Below are 17077 nucleotides of genomic sequence, written 5' to 3'. Positions count from 1 at the left end.
AGTCAAGTGTTTGTGTGTTCATGTAATATGCTTGTCAGTACTGTTATAATTCAGACAATGTATTGGTCACTTCTCACTGTGTGCTCTCTGCACTCGGACTGTCTGTGTGGCCCTCCCTCCGACTTACCCTGTCTTTGGGGTCAGAGTAGACATTGTAATTTCACCACCAGGCATCACGAACAGCTCTCCGGCCTAGCAAGCAGAGCACAGAGTCTGAGAATGAGATCAGTTCCTAGTGGAGAGCGTTCTGGACTCTGCTGCCCTCTGCTGGATAGACCTCTGCATCGCTGCCCTACTTATTACCCGGTTATACAAAGAACAGAACCGGCTATGGCTCTAAAAATACATCATGAAATCATCTCACATGTGTATATAGACCTAGTCATTTTCAGCAAAAACGAATCAAAAGAACACCACTAATGTCAACATGGGTAATCATGAATCAGATTAGCAACCACTCACAGATTAGCGATGATAAATCATTGGGTATTGTGTGTTAATAGAAAATAGGGAGGAAAATATGATAATTTGTTTAAGGATATCTTTTTAATGTTCTCCAGTTCAGACACACAACATACAGTGTGTCATCAGCCTCTATATGAAATATTAACGTCCTTCTTTAAACCCGTTCGTTATGCTTCCTTACAGTGTCTCAATCCTCCAGTAGGTTACGGATTCCAGATGAAATGAAAACAGACACAAACAGGCAACCCAGCGCGATCATTGGAAAAGTAGAGATTTGCATCTTTGCAATGTTTTTTTGTTTGTAACATTGAGCCAACGCCAGACTTTAGTGTCACCGTGTAAACAGGTGAGAGTGTGCTTCCAGTCTGTTGGCTGTCATCCCCGGTTTCCAAATTTCAGTCATATTTTTTTAAATAGAAAAATACTGCCTTTTTTTTTTTTTTGGAAACATGGGCATCTCAAATGGACAGCAAACAGGTGAGCTGATATTCCAGAAAATGACTTAAACAGTGTGCATGGCAGACATAATAGTAAAGGATAGCAAAGCAACCACAACCATCAGAGTCTGAAACAAGACTAAAGAGTACCGAGGTGTTGACAACATAATGTACCTGTTAAGCTATTCGGTAATACTATGTCACTTCTCAGGACAGAGAGTGTCACTAACAATTACCAACAGCACCACCATCAATATTCAAATTCCCTTGTTTTGTAGGTTTGGGTTGAGCACAGTTTCACACCATGCCTATCTCTACCATTATCACTGCCTATCTCTACCATTATCACTGCCTTCCTCTACCATTATCACTGCCTTCCTCTACCATTATCACTGCCTTCCTCTACCATTATCACTGCCTTCCTCTACCATTATCACTGCCTTCCTCTACCATTATCACTGCCTTCCTCTACCATTATCACTGCCTTCCTCTACCACTATCACTGCCTTCCTCTACCACTATCACTGCCTTCCTCTACCATTATCACTGCCTTCCTCTACCATTATCACTGCCTTCCTCTACCATTATCACTGCCTTCCTCTACCATTATCACTGCCTTCCTCTACCATTATCACTGCCTTCCTCTACCATTATCACTGCCTTCCTCTACCATTATCACTGCCTTCCTCTACCATTATCACTGCCTTCCTCTACCATTATCACTGCCTTCCTCTACCACTATCACTGCCTTCCTCTACCATTATCACTGCCTTCCTCTACCATTATCACTGCCTTCCTCTACCACTATCACTGCCTTCCTCTACCATTATCACTGCCTTCCTCTACCACTATCACTGCCTTCCTCTACTATTATCACTGCCTTTCTTTCCTTCAGTCTCTCCCTATCACTCTCCCCTTTTCTTTCTCCCCGTATCCATATTCTCTCTCTAAATCTGCTCTCTATGCAGCTCTTACCATTGGCCACCTAACAGATGCAAAAGAACTCATCTTAAATGAATTGTCATTCCAGACAAAAGCTGTCTTCGTGATTGATGTGGCAGTTGACAAAATGTGCAAGTAATGCCGACCTCCCCCAGGACCCCACCCACATCCAGTATATTCCTTCTACCCTAGAGAAACCTGAGCCATATCCCTGTCCCTACTGCTATTTATGTTGAACTCAACCATGCTATGATTTTAGATGTAGTTTTCATTCACAGATCATTCATGTATGTTAATAACTGTCTATATGTGCCCATAACTTGTTGCACTTTGATCTTGAAAATCTAAGATATGAAAGAAAATCAAACAACAAGAGCTCAAATCAGCCGTCTGAACTTGCACCTGTTGTCACAAAGGAAAGATTTGGCCCTTCATTCATAAACCAAACCATAAACATAATATTTACAAATAACAGTTTGTTCTCTTACACTTTAAAAAAAAATGTACAGTTTGTTTTTCATGTGTGTTTTGTTTTTTTTCTGAGTCCTGGTTCTCTGTCCAGTCCCCTGTGATGGACCCCAGTCTATAACCCCGGAGTGTGATCATCCTCATCCCAAAACAAGACAGGAAACAAAACAGGAAAAACATCCCGCTAGGTTTGTTGTTTGTGTTATATGTGAGTAATGTTTATCAAATGTTTTTCTACTCAAGTTTCAGAATGCATCCTCTGTGCATCGGCGACATGTAAGGTTCCTGCTGAAGATTCGTCTCTCCATTGTTGTTTTCAATGTCAATGTTTTCCTAACGTTGTCTCAACTTCGGTAACAGTTTTTTTTCTCATGAATGTCCAGAGTTTGTCGTGTCCCTGTGTTCAGTTGTGCAGTTGAAAGATCTGAAACGTGCGTACAAGGTTTTTTAACCTTTGACCTACCTCAGTCTGAGCCCCCTTCATACCCCCTGCCCCTCAACAACAGAGAGAATCTCAGAACAACAGAAGAGATGAAAAGACTGACATATCCAGTATCCAGAAACCTGTAGCACGCAGCTAAAAGCCCACTGGGGAGAGGATAAGAGTGCTTAAAACTAAGATAATTGTTCAAAGACAACCCTCATTTCCAGGAAAATATTTAGAATTATATCAATTTTTACCATTGAGGCAATTCACGTGAAATATGACATTTTCACGATTGAAAAACTAGTATTAGCCTATCGTGGATAAACACTGCAAGCTGACGGAGTGGTAAAGTCCAACAATATTTTTTACAGAGGAATGATCAAAGACAATCTTCAGTTGAGACGGTAACGCGATGACCGTGCAACACTTCACAGCTGAAGTAATGAGAGAAAGAGTGAACTAAAAAGAGAGGGGGGGTAGACGGGGCTTCAAACAGTCTCTCAGGGCGGCAGGTGCTTGTGGCACAGCCTCAGTGATAAAAAATGAAAAACTAAAGGACATATTTGTTCTCCTTGTTCTAATCATAGTCAATATTCATCCCCTGATACCTCTTTTGAAGTATCTACAGAATAGAACATAGTTTTCTTCATGAAGTGCACAAAGTTCAGCCTATATAAAAAACAAAAAGAAATTACTTTTCAAGAAGAAAAGAAAACAACAATAAGAAAACAAGGCCAAACATAAAAATAAACAAGCTTTCCACTCCGATGTCCGTGCTCCGTTTAGAAAAAAAAAATCATGCAAAAGATCCCAGACAGCAAACCAGTTATGAATCTTAATATTCTCTTTATATTTTTACAAGGATATATTCAGTCTCTTCCCCCTTGAGTAACGCCCAGCCACAGTGCAACACTGAATGCAAGAAAAACAAAACAAAGTGCGATAGATCAAAAAGAAAGATGAAACATTTGGCACTTTTTTTGATGGTAATTCCTTGTGTAAGATCAAGTCAGGATGGACCTCTCCTGGTGGTCCATTGGACCCTCATTGAGAGAGGAACGTTATCACAGTTCTTGGCACCAAGAATGCTGGTAAAAACGAGATATCAGAATATCACTTTTTTTCATTCATATCCTTACAATTTATCAATAATACATAATTTACATTTATGTGTTTGTATAAAAGACTCCAAAGAGGAAAAAAGGAGTCATGAAGTGGTTTATTTGAGAGAGAAAGGAGGATGAAAATGAGACTGGGAGGATTGCGTGAACGTTGCGATCAAGAGCTACAGGAACAGACGGGAAGAGAAAGTGAGTGGGAGGCAGAGAAGAGAAGCAGTAATATGGGTTGAGAGTGAGAGAGGAAGAGAGCGAAACACCCAGATTGTACAGACATATGAACAGGTTGGAGGATGTGTGATAGAGATGTGTTAGTTGTAATGATGGGTCTTTGTCCCAGCAGTCCACAGCCTGAGTTAGACTGAGCCATGTGTCCCAACGGTAGGGGGCGACAGCACAGCCTCATGGGGAGATCGACAGAGAACAGAACAACAGAGAGAAAAAAAGAAAAAAGCAACACAGAAAAAGCTGGAGGATAATCCCAGTGAGAGAGAGAAAGAACAGGAGGGGATCCATCTGTGGTGTTTGTTTGTATCTCTGCTGAACCAGAGGTTGTGCCTGGTCCTATACGCGGGTGGTGGAGTGTTGGTGTGGCAGGGCGTTGTTGCTGTGGCCAGGGGTGGGGGTGGTGGAGGGGGCCGGGGCGGGGGGGTAGGTGTTGAAGGGGTGGAGGGGCTGCATGCCGCTGATGGTGCTTGGGATCATGGTAATGGTGTTGGCCGTCATCAGCGGCACGTCCTCTGGTGCCCGCCGCAGGGCCAGCGTGTAGTCTGGTGGGCCCACCTGCGCCCGTAGAGGCTCCAGGTCGCCGTGGAGACCGCGGGAAGGGAGGGGCGTGCCGATGCCGTGCTCCATCTCCACCCTCTGCTGCTTCATCTGCAGGGACATGAGCTCCTCCTCCTGGCTCAGCGCCAGGTCGTTGTGGGACGGGGCGCCCACCACTCCCATGCCCATGGTGGTGCCCATGCCACGCTGGGGGGACAAGCGGCGGTGGCGTCTCTGCAGCAGCTCGTGGCGTTTGTCCCGCTTGTAGTAGAGGGCTGCAAAGGCCAGCACGTTGAGGAAGAGCAGCGAGGCGCCCACCGCAACTGTCACACTCAGCTCCGTGGAGTAGTCCCTTATCTCGTCGGGGAACGGGTTGCGGCGGGGCGGCTCAGAGGGGTCTGGCTCGGGTTCGGGTGGGTTGGTGGAGATGACGGGTTGGCGGGTGGAGCGTGTCCCTGGGGGACCAGGTCGGTGGACGCGGGGACCTCCTCCTCCTCCAGGCGGCAGGCGGGTGGTGATGGGGTAGAGGTCATCATGTATGGAGTGCAGGTGAGGCACCAGCTCCAACCAGAAGGCCACTTTGTTGGCCCGGTAGTTGTCCCTGACGCGGGGCTTCAGGCCGATGTGGAGGTACTGCTTGTCCTTGGAGCTGAACTTGGTCCAGATTACCTCCTCAAAGCGGTTGGGCTTGGTGTGGATGAACTTAGTGTCCTGGGGTACAGGCAGGTTGGGATCCCTTATGGGAGGGAGTGAGAGAAAGAGAGAGAGAGACAAAAAGATTATCACAAGTATTGAGCATGTACTGTATGCATCTGATAAAGCATGTTTATAATTTGAAGTCTTAGTGCTGTGTCTAGGTCCTGTCTAAGTCCAGTACTGACCCGGTCTTGGCAAAGTTGGTCCAGTACGTCATGACCACAGCGCTGAGCATGACGTCGTTCTTGGAGAAGTTACAGGGGAACAGGTCGGTGGCTCCCACCATGGGGACCCCAAACACGTAGGGCAGCTCATCCCCGTGGGCCGCGTCCGCCCACTCTGGCCGGGCCTCCGTCTGGCAGTGGTGGTGGAAGGTGTAGAAGTAGACAGGAGAATGGAACTCAGCATGCAGCTTGGCTGTGGCCACCGCTGGCGCCACCCACTGGTGATCTGTGAACAGTGCCAGCAGGGTCTTCCTCCTCATGTCTCCGTTGTCCCTGTCGGCCCAGTCTGTGTACATGAACTTTATGGTCTCCCTCAGGATGTCCTTACCTGGAGACAGAGACAGACCGAGAGCAATAGAAAGAGCAAGCAAAAGAGATTAGAGAGAGACACAGAACGAGGGGGGAGAAAGAGACAGAGGGAGAAAGGGGGGAGAAACAGAGCGAGAGAGGCGAGAGACAGGGAGAGGGGGGAGATACAGAGAGAGAGGGGGGGAGGGGGGAGAGGGGAGGAGAGACAGAGAGAGAGGAGAGAGAGAGGGGGGAGAGAGACAGAGGGGAGAGAGACACAGAGAGAGAGACAGAGAGAGAGACACAGAGAGAGAGGAGAGAGAGATAGATAAGGGGGAGACAGAGGGGAGAGAAAGAGAGAGGGGGATAGAAAGAGAGCAACAAGAGACGGGGAGGAGATGGGAGAGAGAGAGACCTTGAATAGCCAGCAATGACATACTAAACCATAGCAAAATAAAATATATATCTATTCTTAACACACATGGGTAACTGGAGCATTACTTCTGCTCCTGTGGGGGTGTCTAACATGCAGTGGTGTAAAGTACTACAGTAAAAATACTTCAAAGTACTACTTAAGTAGTTTTTTGGGGCATCTGTACTTTACTTTTTCTATTTTTGCCAAATTGTACTTTTACTTCACTACATTCCTAAAGAAAATAATGTATTTTTTACTCCATACATTTTCCCTGACACCCAAAAGTACTCGTTACATTCTGACAGGAAAATGGTAGAATTCACACACTTATCAAGAGAACATCCCTGGTCATCCCTACTGCCTCCAATCTGGCGGACTCACTAAACACAAATGCTTAGTTTGAAAATGATGTCTGAGCGTTTGAGTGTGCCCCTGGCTATCCGTCAGAAAATTGTGCTGTCTGGTTTGCTTAATATAAGGATTTTGAAATGGTTTGTACTTTAACTTTAATTTTTGATGCTTAACTATATTTTAGCAAATGCATTTACTTTTGATACTTAAGTACATTTAAAACCAAATACTTTTACTCAAGTAGTATTTTACTGGGTGACTTTCACTTCTACTTGAATCATTTTCTATTAAGGTATCTTTACTTTTACTCAAGTATGACTATTGAGTATTGTTTCCACAACTACTATCATGTTTGTGTGTATGAGGACATTTAGAACAAACTCTCACCCTCAGGGTATCCATACAGGTTGTCCACAAAGTTGGAGATGGTGTAGTCGAAGGAAGCTGCAGAGATTCCATCATCCCCCTCACTGTCGTCCACAAACTTCAGCCCTTCTCCCTGGTTCACCCCTAGCAGGATGTCATAGTTCAGGAACTCCCCCTGGTGGCAACACACACACATAGCATCACAGAACATGGAGGAAGAAAAAGACACTGCTATAGCAACAGTAATTGCATTAACATAAGAGACTGTGAGGAATCCAGATATTTGTATTTTTTAATGGTGACTGGAGCCAGAGGCTGAGTCTGACCTGTTGCATGAGAATCTCGGGGTCATCGGGAACCACGTCTCCATCCACCACAGGGCCGAATGCGATGTGATACCTGGCCGGCTGGATGTCCTGGTCCACCAGCTCCCTGAAGCTCTTCCTCCTCAGACACTCCACCAGGTCGCCTGTGTCCCCGTAGCTGCAGCCTACCTTCTTAGCCAGGATCTTGGTGTACATAAGGGGCCGGTAGTTGACCGACCAGCTGGAGATGGCTGAGCCGCTCTGGGCTATGGCCCTCTGGAACAGCCCTGGGGGCCACAAGAGGGTCAGAGGACTTAGTGTAGTGTAGAATGTGTAGATCCCTGAGTGTAGAACATACAGTGCATTCGGAAAGTATTCAGATCCCTTCACTTTTTCCACATTTTGTTACGTTACAGCCTTATTCCAAAATGGATTAAATAGTTTCCCCCCCTCAATCTACACACAATAACCCATAATGACAAAGCAAAAACATGTTTCGAAATGTTTGTAAATCTATATAAAAATAATAATGAAGTATAACATTTACATAAGTATTCAGACCCTTTGATCAGTACTTTGTTGAAGCACCTTTGGCAGCGATTACAGCCTCAAGTCTTCTTATGTATGACGCTACAAGCTTGGCACATCTGTAATTGGGGAGTTTCTCCTATTCTTCTCTGCAGATCCTCTCAAGCTCTGTCAGGTTGGATGGGGAGCGTCGTGGCACAGCTATTTTGAGGTTTTTCCAGAGACGTTCGATCGGGTGCAAGTCCGGGCTCTGGCTGGGCCGCTCAAGGACATTCATGGACTCAGGGCACTCCTGCCTTGTCTTGGTTGTGTGCTTAGGGTCGTTGTTCTGTTGGAAGGTGAACCTTCACCCCAGTCTGAGGTCCTGAGCGCTCTGGAGCAGGTTTTCATTAAGGATCTCTCTGTACTTTTCTGCGTTCCTCTTTCCCTCGATCCTGACTAGTCTCCCAGTCCCTGCCGCTGGAAAAACATCCCCACAGCATGATGTTGCCACCACCATGCTTCACCGTAGGGATGGTATTGGCCAGGTGATGAGCAGTGCCTGGTTTCCACCAGATGTGACGCTTAGCATTCAGGGCAAAGAGTGCAATCTTGGTTTTCATGGTCTGAGAGTCCTTTAGGAGCCTTTTGGCAAACTCCAAGAGTGCTGTCATGTGCCTTTTACTGAGGAGTGGCTTCCGTCTGGCCACTCTTCTATAAAGGCCTGATTGGTGGAGTGCTGCAGAGATGGTTGTCCTTCTGAAAGGTTGTCCCATCTCCACAGAGGAACTCTGGAGCTCTGTCACCTCCCTGACCAGGGCCCTTCTCCCCAGATTGCTCAGTTTGGCCGGGCGGCCAGCTCTAGGAAGAGTCTTGGTGGTTCCAAACGTCTTCAATTTAAGAATGACAGAGGCCACCGTGTTCTTAGGGACCTTCAATGCTGAAGAAATTTTTTGGTTCCCCTCCCCAGATCTGTGCCTCGACACAATCCTGTCTCAGAGCTTCACGGCCACGGCTTGCTTTTTGCTCTGACATACACTGTCAACAGTGGGACCTTATATAGACAGGTGTGTGCCTTTCCAAATCATGTCCAATCAAGTTTTAAGAAACATCTCAAGGATGATCGATGGAAACAGGATGCACCTGAGCTCAATTTTGAGTCTCATAGTAAAGGGTCTGAATACTTATGTCAATAAGGTATTTCTGTTTTTTTATTTTTAATACATTTACAAAAAAAATAAAAATGTTTTGCTTTGTTATTATGCTGTATTGTGCGTAGATTGATGCAATTTTTTTATTTATTTAATCAATTTTAGAATAAGGCTGTAACGTAAAAAAAATGTGGAAAAAGAGAAAGCATTCACTCTTTCCATTATCCCTCTGACTCAGTCACTAGCTGTTCACGAGGCCTTTAAGGCGGTACAGAGTGAGTGCTTTAAACGAAGCGTCAGAGGAGGAGCCGCCGACGTGGCACCGTGAAGCATTACATGTGGAGGGAGCACTGTTCCAGGTACACCACCTCTCTCCAAAGCCCCACTAAATCATTGTAAACATTAGGCTTGGCAAATCCGCTGATTTCCTCACTTCACATACGGAGGCAGCGACAAGAAAATGGCGACATGCCGGCACACAGCCGTGTTGGCGTTAACACTGACTGGTGGCTGTGTTAAACGGAGAGAGAGAGAGAGAGAGGGAGATAAAGAGATAGAGAGAGGAGAGGAGAGCACTGCTGCACTGTTATGTAAAGTGCCTTGTTGTCCCCCTGTTTTCATCTGCAGATTCTGTCATTAATAATTAAGACCCCCTCCCCTCCATTCCGTCCCCATCCTCTGCAAGTGCCCGCTCCCCTGCTCCTCTCCCTGTGAAATCAATTAAGACTCGTCTCAGCTGCGGCTCAAGTCCTGAGCTCAGCTCAGCTCTGCTCTCTCCTGCTCAGACAGACATCCATATTTTCAGTCCTCATTATAGTTCTGTCAAACACCTGTCTCACATGCACAGACACACATCCATATTAACACAGTCCCAAAGTCCTGACTCACACGCCAGTCTCTCCTTTAGACAGCTACACAAACTGAGATTCCTATTCCTATACCAAAGTCAAATTCACACGGCTGTCTTGTGCATATTGATCTGATTCTACGAAACCTATTCTATGTTTCTGATAGTCGTATCCACACGGGCCCAAGGTTTTATCCAATAATACTTTACCTCATTCAAATTCACACATCATCCCAGGGTTCAATGCCATACTACCTTGTTGCTCAGTTAGACACTATGGAACTGAGGCAAGAGGGACGTTTGTCTTTAAGAACACCATTCTGGGTTTCCTTTGTGACACACACCTGAAGTACATTTAAATCATCTTGGATGTTGCTATGGTAGTGAGGATGAAAATGGCAGTTGTGATAACGATGACAGGTTTGACAGTGACGGTGGGGATTGTTGTCCTAGATTCGTTTTAGTAGCCGTTTATTACATGTTTACATGTAGGCCGTACTTGGCAGCTAAACGTTACATTTCAGTACACGTCACATACAAGTAAATAAATCTCAAGGCGCTTTAAAAGCAACGACGGTGATGATGAGATCGCTGTCATTATAGAGGATGACTGATGAATATTTTTGATGATGTTGGCGATGACGATTATGCTGCTGTTGTTGCTAATGACTAAAACGATGATGACAGGTCCTTACCCTCAGAGTGGTGGGAGAGGATGAGCAGATTGACACAGGAGGCTCCGGCACCGGAGCCAAAGATGGTGATCCTCTCTGGGTCTCCTCCAAAGTGGCCAATGTTCTCATTGAGCCAGCGCAGAGCCTGGATCTGGTCCAACAGACCATAGTTCCCCTTGGCTGACTGGTCCCCAGTACTCAGAAACCCTGCAGGACAGAGAGAGAGGGGGATGGAGGGAGAGATGGAGGGATGAGGCATGTGAGACAGAAGTAAAGAGTGATTCGAGGAATAGGAGAGTGAGAGGTACACAAGGGTGATACGATGACAGAGGGAATATTAATGAGAGTAGGAAGAGAGCAGAATGAGAGCGAGGAAGAAATGAGAAGGCAGAGGAGGGTTGGTTGAAGAGGAGTGGGAAGAGATTCAAGGAGAGAATACCAAATAATTAAATATTTCATCCTGGTCTTTTTCTGTTCTCCGCAAACAAAGATGGCAGCAGCATCCGGTGACAGTGGCCTGGGTATTTACGAGGCCGCAGCTCGTTAGCAGCCTCAAGTGCTTTAACAGAAACTTTGCCAAATTAGTCAAGCACTGTATTATCTGATAAAAGCAATGACACTCATTTTTAATACCCTTGTCGTTAAATGAACGCAGTAAAGAGAGCTCGTTAGGAGAGGCACAGGAGACACGTTTCATATGCTTCCAATATAGACACATACAGTGGCTTGTGAAAGTATTCACGCCCCTTGGCATTTTTCCTATTATGTTGCCTTACAACCTCATTTGATTTACACAACATGCTTACCACTTTGAAGATGCAAAATATTTTTTCTTGTGAAACAAACGAGAAATAAGAAAAAAAACGGAAAACTTGAGCGTGCTTAACTCCCCCCCCAAAAGTCAATACTTTGTAGAGCCACCTTTTGCAGCAATTATAGCTGCAAGTCTCTTGGGGTATGTCTCTATAAGCTTGGCACATCTAGCCACTAGGATTTTTGCCTATTCTTCAAGGCAAAACCGCTTCAGCTCCTTCAAGTTGGATGGGTTCCCCTTGTGTACAGCAATCTTTAAGTCATACCACAGATTCTCAATCGGATTGAGGTCTGGGCTTTGAATAGGCCATTCCAAGACATTTAAATGTTTCCCCTTAAACCACTTGAGTGTTGCTTTAGCAGTATGCTTAGGGCCATCGCTCTTGCTGCTGGTGAGTCTCTGATCCACCTCTACGCAGACGACACCATTCTGTATACTGGCCCTTCTTTGGACACTGTATTAACAACCCTCCAGACGAGCTTCAATGCCATACAACTCTCCTTCCGTAGCCTCCAACTGCTCTTAAATACAAGTAAAACTAAATGCATGCTCTTCAACCGATCGCTGCCCGTACCTGCCCGCGCCCGTCCAGCATCACTACTCTGGACGGTTCTTACTTAGAATATGTGGACAACTACAAATACCTAGGTGTCTGGTTAGACTGTAAGCTCTCCTTCCAGACTCACATCAAACATCTCCAATCTAAAGTTAAATCTAGAATTGGCTTCCTATTTCGCAACAAAGCATCCTTCACTCATGCTGCCAAACATACCCTCGTAAAACTGACCATCCTACCGATCCTCGACTTCGGCGATGTCATTTACAAAATAGCCTCCAATACCCTACTCAATAAACTGGATGCAGTCTATCACAGTGCCATCCGTTTTGTCATCAAAGCCCCATATACTACCCACCACTGCGACCTGTACGCTCTCGTTGGCTGGCCCTCGCTTTATACTCGTCGCCAAACCCACTGGCTCCAGGTCATCTACAAGACCCTGCTAGGTAAAGTCCCCCCTTATCTCAGCTCACTGGTCACCATAGCAGCACCCACCTGTAGCACGCGCTCCAGCAGGTATATCTCTCTGGTCACCCCCAAAGCCAATTCCTCCTTTGGCAGTCTCTCCTTCCAGTTCTCCGCTGCCAATGACTGGAACAAACTACAAAAATCTCTGAAACTGGAAACACTTATCTCCCTCACTAGCTTTAAGCACCAGCTGTCAGAGCAGCTCACAGATCACTGCACCTGTACATAGCCCATCTATAATTTAGCCCAAACAACTACACTCTTCCCCTACTGTATTTATTTATTTTGCTCCTTTGCACCCCATTATTTCTATTTCTACTTTGCACTTTCTTCCACTACAAATCTACCATTCCAGTGTTTTACTTGCTATATTGTATTTACTTTGCCACCATGGCCTTTTTTGCCTTTACCTCCCTTATCTCACCTCATTTGCTCACATTGTATATAGACTTATTTTTCTACTGTATTATTGACTGTATGTTTGTTTTACTCCATGTGTAACTCTGTGTTGTTGTATGTGTCAAACTGCTTTGCTTTATCTTGGCCAGGTCGCAATTGTAAATGAGAACTTGTTCTCAACTTGCCTACCTGGTTAAATAAAGGTGAAATAAAAAAATAAAAAAATTGTCCTGCTGGAAGGTGAACCTCCATCCCAGTATCAAATCTTTGGAAAACTGAAACAGGTTTCCCTCAAGAATTACCCTGTATTTAGCGCCATCCAACATTCCTTCAATTCTGACCAGTTTCCCAGTCCCTGCCAATGAAAAACATCCCCACAGCATGATGCTGCCACCACCATGCTTCACTGTGGGGATGGTATTCTTGGGGCGATGAGAGGTGTTGGGTTTGCGCCAGATATAGCGTTTTCCTTGATGGCCAAAAAACTAAATTTTAGTCTTATCTGACAATACCTTCTTCCATATGTTTGGGGAGTCTCCCACATGCCTTTTGGCAAACATCAAATATGTTTGCTTATTCTTTTCTTTAAGCAATGGCTTTTTCTGGACACAGTTCCGTAAAGCCCAGCTCTGTGGAGGGTACGGCTTAAAGTGGTCCTATGGACAGATACTCCAATCTCCACTGTGGAGCTTTGCAGCTCCTTCAGGGTTATCTTTGGTCTCTTTGTTGCCTCTCTGATTAATGCCCTCCTTGCCTGGTCCGTGAGTTTTGATGGGCGGCCCGCTCTTGGCAGGTTTGTTGTGGTGCCATATTCTTTCCATTTTTTAATAATGGATTTAATGGTGCTCCGTGGGATGTTCAAAGTTTCAGATATTTCTTTATAACCCAACCCTGATCTGTACTTCTCCACAAATTTGTCCCTGACCTGTTTGGAGAGCTCCTTGGTCTTCATGGTGCTGCTTGTTTGGTGGTGCCCCTTGTTTAGTGGTGTTGCAGACTCTGGGGCCTTTCAGAACAGGTGTATATATACTGAGATCATGTGACAGATCATGTGACACTTAGACTGCACACAGGTGGACTTTATTAAATGAATTATGTGGCTTCTGAAGGTAATTGGTTGTACCAGATCTTATTCAGGGGCTTCATAGCAAAGGGGGTGAATACAAAATGCACGCACCACTTTTCCTTTTTTGTATTTTAAATAAGTAATTTTTTTCATTTCACTTCACCAATTTGGACTATTTTGTGTATGTCCATTACATTAAATCCAAATAAAAATCAATTTAAATTACAGGTTATAATGTAACAAAATAGGAAAAACGCAAATGGGATGAATACTTTTGCAAGGCACTGTACACACACACACACACACACACACACACACCCACACACACAAAATAAACACAGGCACCCACATGCATGCACACAAACAGTGTATGTATATATATATATATATATATATACACATATATACACATACATACATATATATACCCACACACATATAATATATATATATATATATATGTTAAAATGTTTACCACCTCATAAACCCATTATCTCCTTCACCATATCAGTGTTGGACAGCTAATTGGTGTTGCTGGTGTTGTCACATAAAACCCTGGGCACACTGGTAGCAGAGCAGCACTCTGTTATCTGTGGGTCTGAGGCCTAACTACTGCTTTACGAGACATACACACACTCATCGGCCTGCCTGCCTGCCTGCCTGCCTGCCTGCCTGCCTGCCTGCCTGCCTGCCTGCCTCTGTCTGTCTGTCTGTCTGCCTGCCTCGCGGTCTGCTGGTTCATTGGTAGTTTGGACTTAATAGTTACTGCATGGGTGGACTGTAAACAATGCCGTCAGTGATTAATACCTGTGGTACTGACATGCTACAACTGTACCAGGAGAGGAGCACAAAGCCCCTACATGTGAACTGACATGTGTAAGACATGACTTTATGAAAAGGGAATTGATAGCTAGGAAGTGGCATTCTGTGAATGGTGATTTTACATATTATACAGCGTTTTGCCAAAGACTGTATTATTGCCTGAATAATGACCTTGACAGGCAGATTAAATGGATCATAAGGTGTCAGTAACAGAATCATAGCTAAGAATGTTGTGTAATTGATTGTCCTTGAGCAGAGCATGCCATCCTGGCTCCATGATTCCACACCATGCAGGTCAAGGATAACACCACTCCAGAAGCTGCAGTACAAGGAACTACATGGGAAAATATGGTGAAATCCTTCCATGGCTCTGGGAGAGGGTTTTGTATTCTCAGTAGCCCTGTTTGTTAGGAGCAAAGGGCAGAGAGAGGGAGAGAGAGGCCTGGGGAGAGACAAAGGGACAAAGACATATGAAATGCAGCTATTCACTCATCCACTGCTGCTTAACTGCCCCCAGCACCAAAGTCAAAGAAAAGAGACCAAAATAAGACTAAACAATAAAGCAATCTGACCTCTAACCCCTGAGCGAGAGAAAGCTGGAGAGAGAGGGAGGCAGAGAGGGAGAGAGCGAGAGAGAGAAAAAGAAAGAAAGAAAGAAAGAAAAAGAAAGAGAGAGAGAGAGAGAGAGAGGGGAATGGATTAAACAAATGAGGACTGGGCGGTCTTCACCCAGTGGCCCCACTCTGATTGGCTGACTGGTAAATGCTCGCCCGATGATTGGACAGTTTATAGAGTGATGACAGAGTGGTGTCTCTGTGTCATAATGATTTGGATCATTGTGGTCAGGGACAGGCTCTTGGCCTCCTGTGACTCAGTGACCCTACGACCCTTAAACTGTGACCCGTGCTGCTGGCCAGAGCCAGAGGTGTGAAGATGTGTCCGCTCTCATAGCATCCATGTGCTGAGCTGTCTGCCTGCCTCTGTTGCCTGGCAACTGGCCAGAGCTACAGTCACAGAGATCTAGACACACACACATGGACTTAGAGTCAGAGACACTTGCATGCTCACATGAGCTTCTCCCCACTGTCTTTGATTGGGTAAGAGGGAGAGGAAATATGGTTATCTGCCAATATTTAAGATAAGTCAGACACTCTCTCTCCCTCTCCCTCTCCCTCTCTCTGTTTTCTTTTCCATACTCTTCCTGTCTGCCGAGTTGGGCTTCCTGCCGACTTTAGCGCTGAGAGCAGCAGTTTACGAGGCCGAACTCATGCATATTCAATACTCGCTTTAGGTAATGGCCAAGGAACTGTGAGGAGAGTCTTCAACCTCGGAGAGCGAGAGAAGGAGAGATCTGGCAGAGAGAAAGAAAGGGGAGAGAGACATAAATGAAGGCTAGAGAGCACTAGATTGAGAGTGATTTGAACAGAAATGAAAAATATGAGACGAAGAGCTCTCTAAGCATCCACCAGACAACACTTCATGAAAAACTACCCCTTCCTGCTACTGGAACCATGGTCATACCATCACAGCTGCTGGGTAATACCCTACCACACATACCAATAGGATGGTTGTTTAAAATTCTCAAGTCTTATATTGTGAATGATTGATGTTTCTTCTTCAGGGGAGACGGTGAGAAACCATTATCATTAATTAATTGTAGCTTGCATATCTTAAATAGGCAACTTTATAATCATACAGACCTGGTATGTGTGGGATTGAATTGTGTGTTCTAATGACGAACTATGAGCAATGAGTCACACACACACACACACACACACACACACACACACACACACACACACACACACACACACACACACACACACACACACACACAACAATTGGCTATGAGTGGAGTCAGAGCTATGAGTGCCAATTAGGAGTAGTGATGTGCTGTTCTCCATTACAGTGGCTCAGTAAAAGCCTGTAGTGTTCACTGTTCCAAGGAGAGAGCTGTCAGTGTGTGTGAATAGTTGATGTAAGATTTGTTCTGTGAAAACTGTATTTCACACCTCATGATTCATGAGGTGGGCGTGGCAGGCGGTGATCAAATCAGGTCATTAAATTAGATAACCACGTGGTCGCCACATGTTGTATGTAAACACCTTTGATCTGACTACTTCCATATGGATGACTTTGATGTACGTTCTGCTGCCGTGTGTGTGTGTGTGTGTGTTTGTGTGTGTGTGTACCCAGGTGTGAGGGGCTTGTTGTGATCCTGGGGGTAGTGTTTTGGGCTATATGTAAGACAAAAGACTTGGTGCTTTTAATCAAGTAGAGTCCTTGGTTAGTTGTGGGACAAAGATGTGTCGTTGATCAGGGGCAGTGTATTAGACTATTGAGGAACTAAGGTCTATTGTGCCATTTGATACATTTTGTGGGGTGGAGATGAGATGGGGGGGGGGGGGTGTTGAGGGGCCTGTTGAAACTGTTTTGAATGAGGTGCGTTTTGGGTTCTGGGCTGAAATCCAACATTGTAATCAAACCGGTTGGGGCGAGGCTT

At 45.2% G+C, this 17077-nt stretch overlaps 1 protein-coding gene across 2 annotated transcripts in view; it reads right to left on the bottom strand.

The window, feature by feature from the left end:
• Nucleotides 1-526: 526 nt before the first annotated feature.
• LOC115154626 (neuroligin-2-like) overlaps nucleotides 527-17077 on the bottom strand; it is a 79729-nt gene continuing 63178 nt past the window's right edge. For both annotated transcript variants that reach the window (XM_029701066.1, XM_029701067.1), the window contains 5 exons: nucleotides 10468-10653; nucleotides 7289-7554; nucleotides 6984-7137; nucleotides 5504-5870; nucleotides 527-5358 (listed from right to left, as the gene is read on the bottom strand). In XM_029701066.1, coding sequence (XP_029556926.1) covers nucleotides 4422-5358; nucleotides 5504-5870; nucleotides 6984-7137; nucleotides 7289-7554; nucleotides 10468-10653 — 1910 coding nt within the window. In that variant the 3' untranslated portion in view covers nucleotides 527-4421. The remainder of the gene's footprint in view (nucleotides 5359-5503; nucleotides 5871-6983; nucleotides 7138-7288; nucleotides 7555-10467; nucleotides 10654-17077) is intronic.

This window comes from Salmo trutta, chromosome 19 (assembly GCF_901001165.1).
Source record: "Salmo trutta chromosome 19, fSalTru1.1, whole genome shotgun sequence".
NCBI classification, from domain to species: Eukaryota; Metazoa; Chordata; class Actinopteri; order Salmoniformes; family Salmonidae; genus Salmo; species Salmo trutta.
The sequence above is the reverse complement of the archived record's forward strand: the minus strand, read 5'-3'. Positions and strand labels throughout refer to the sequence as shown.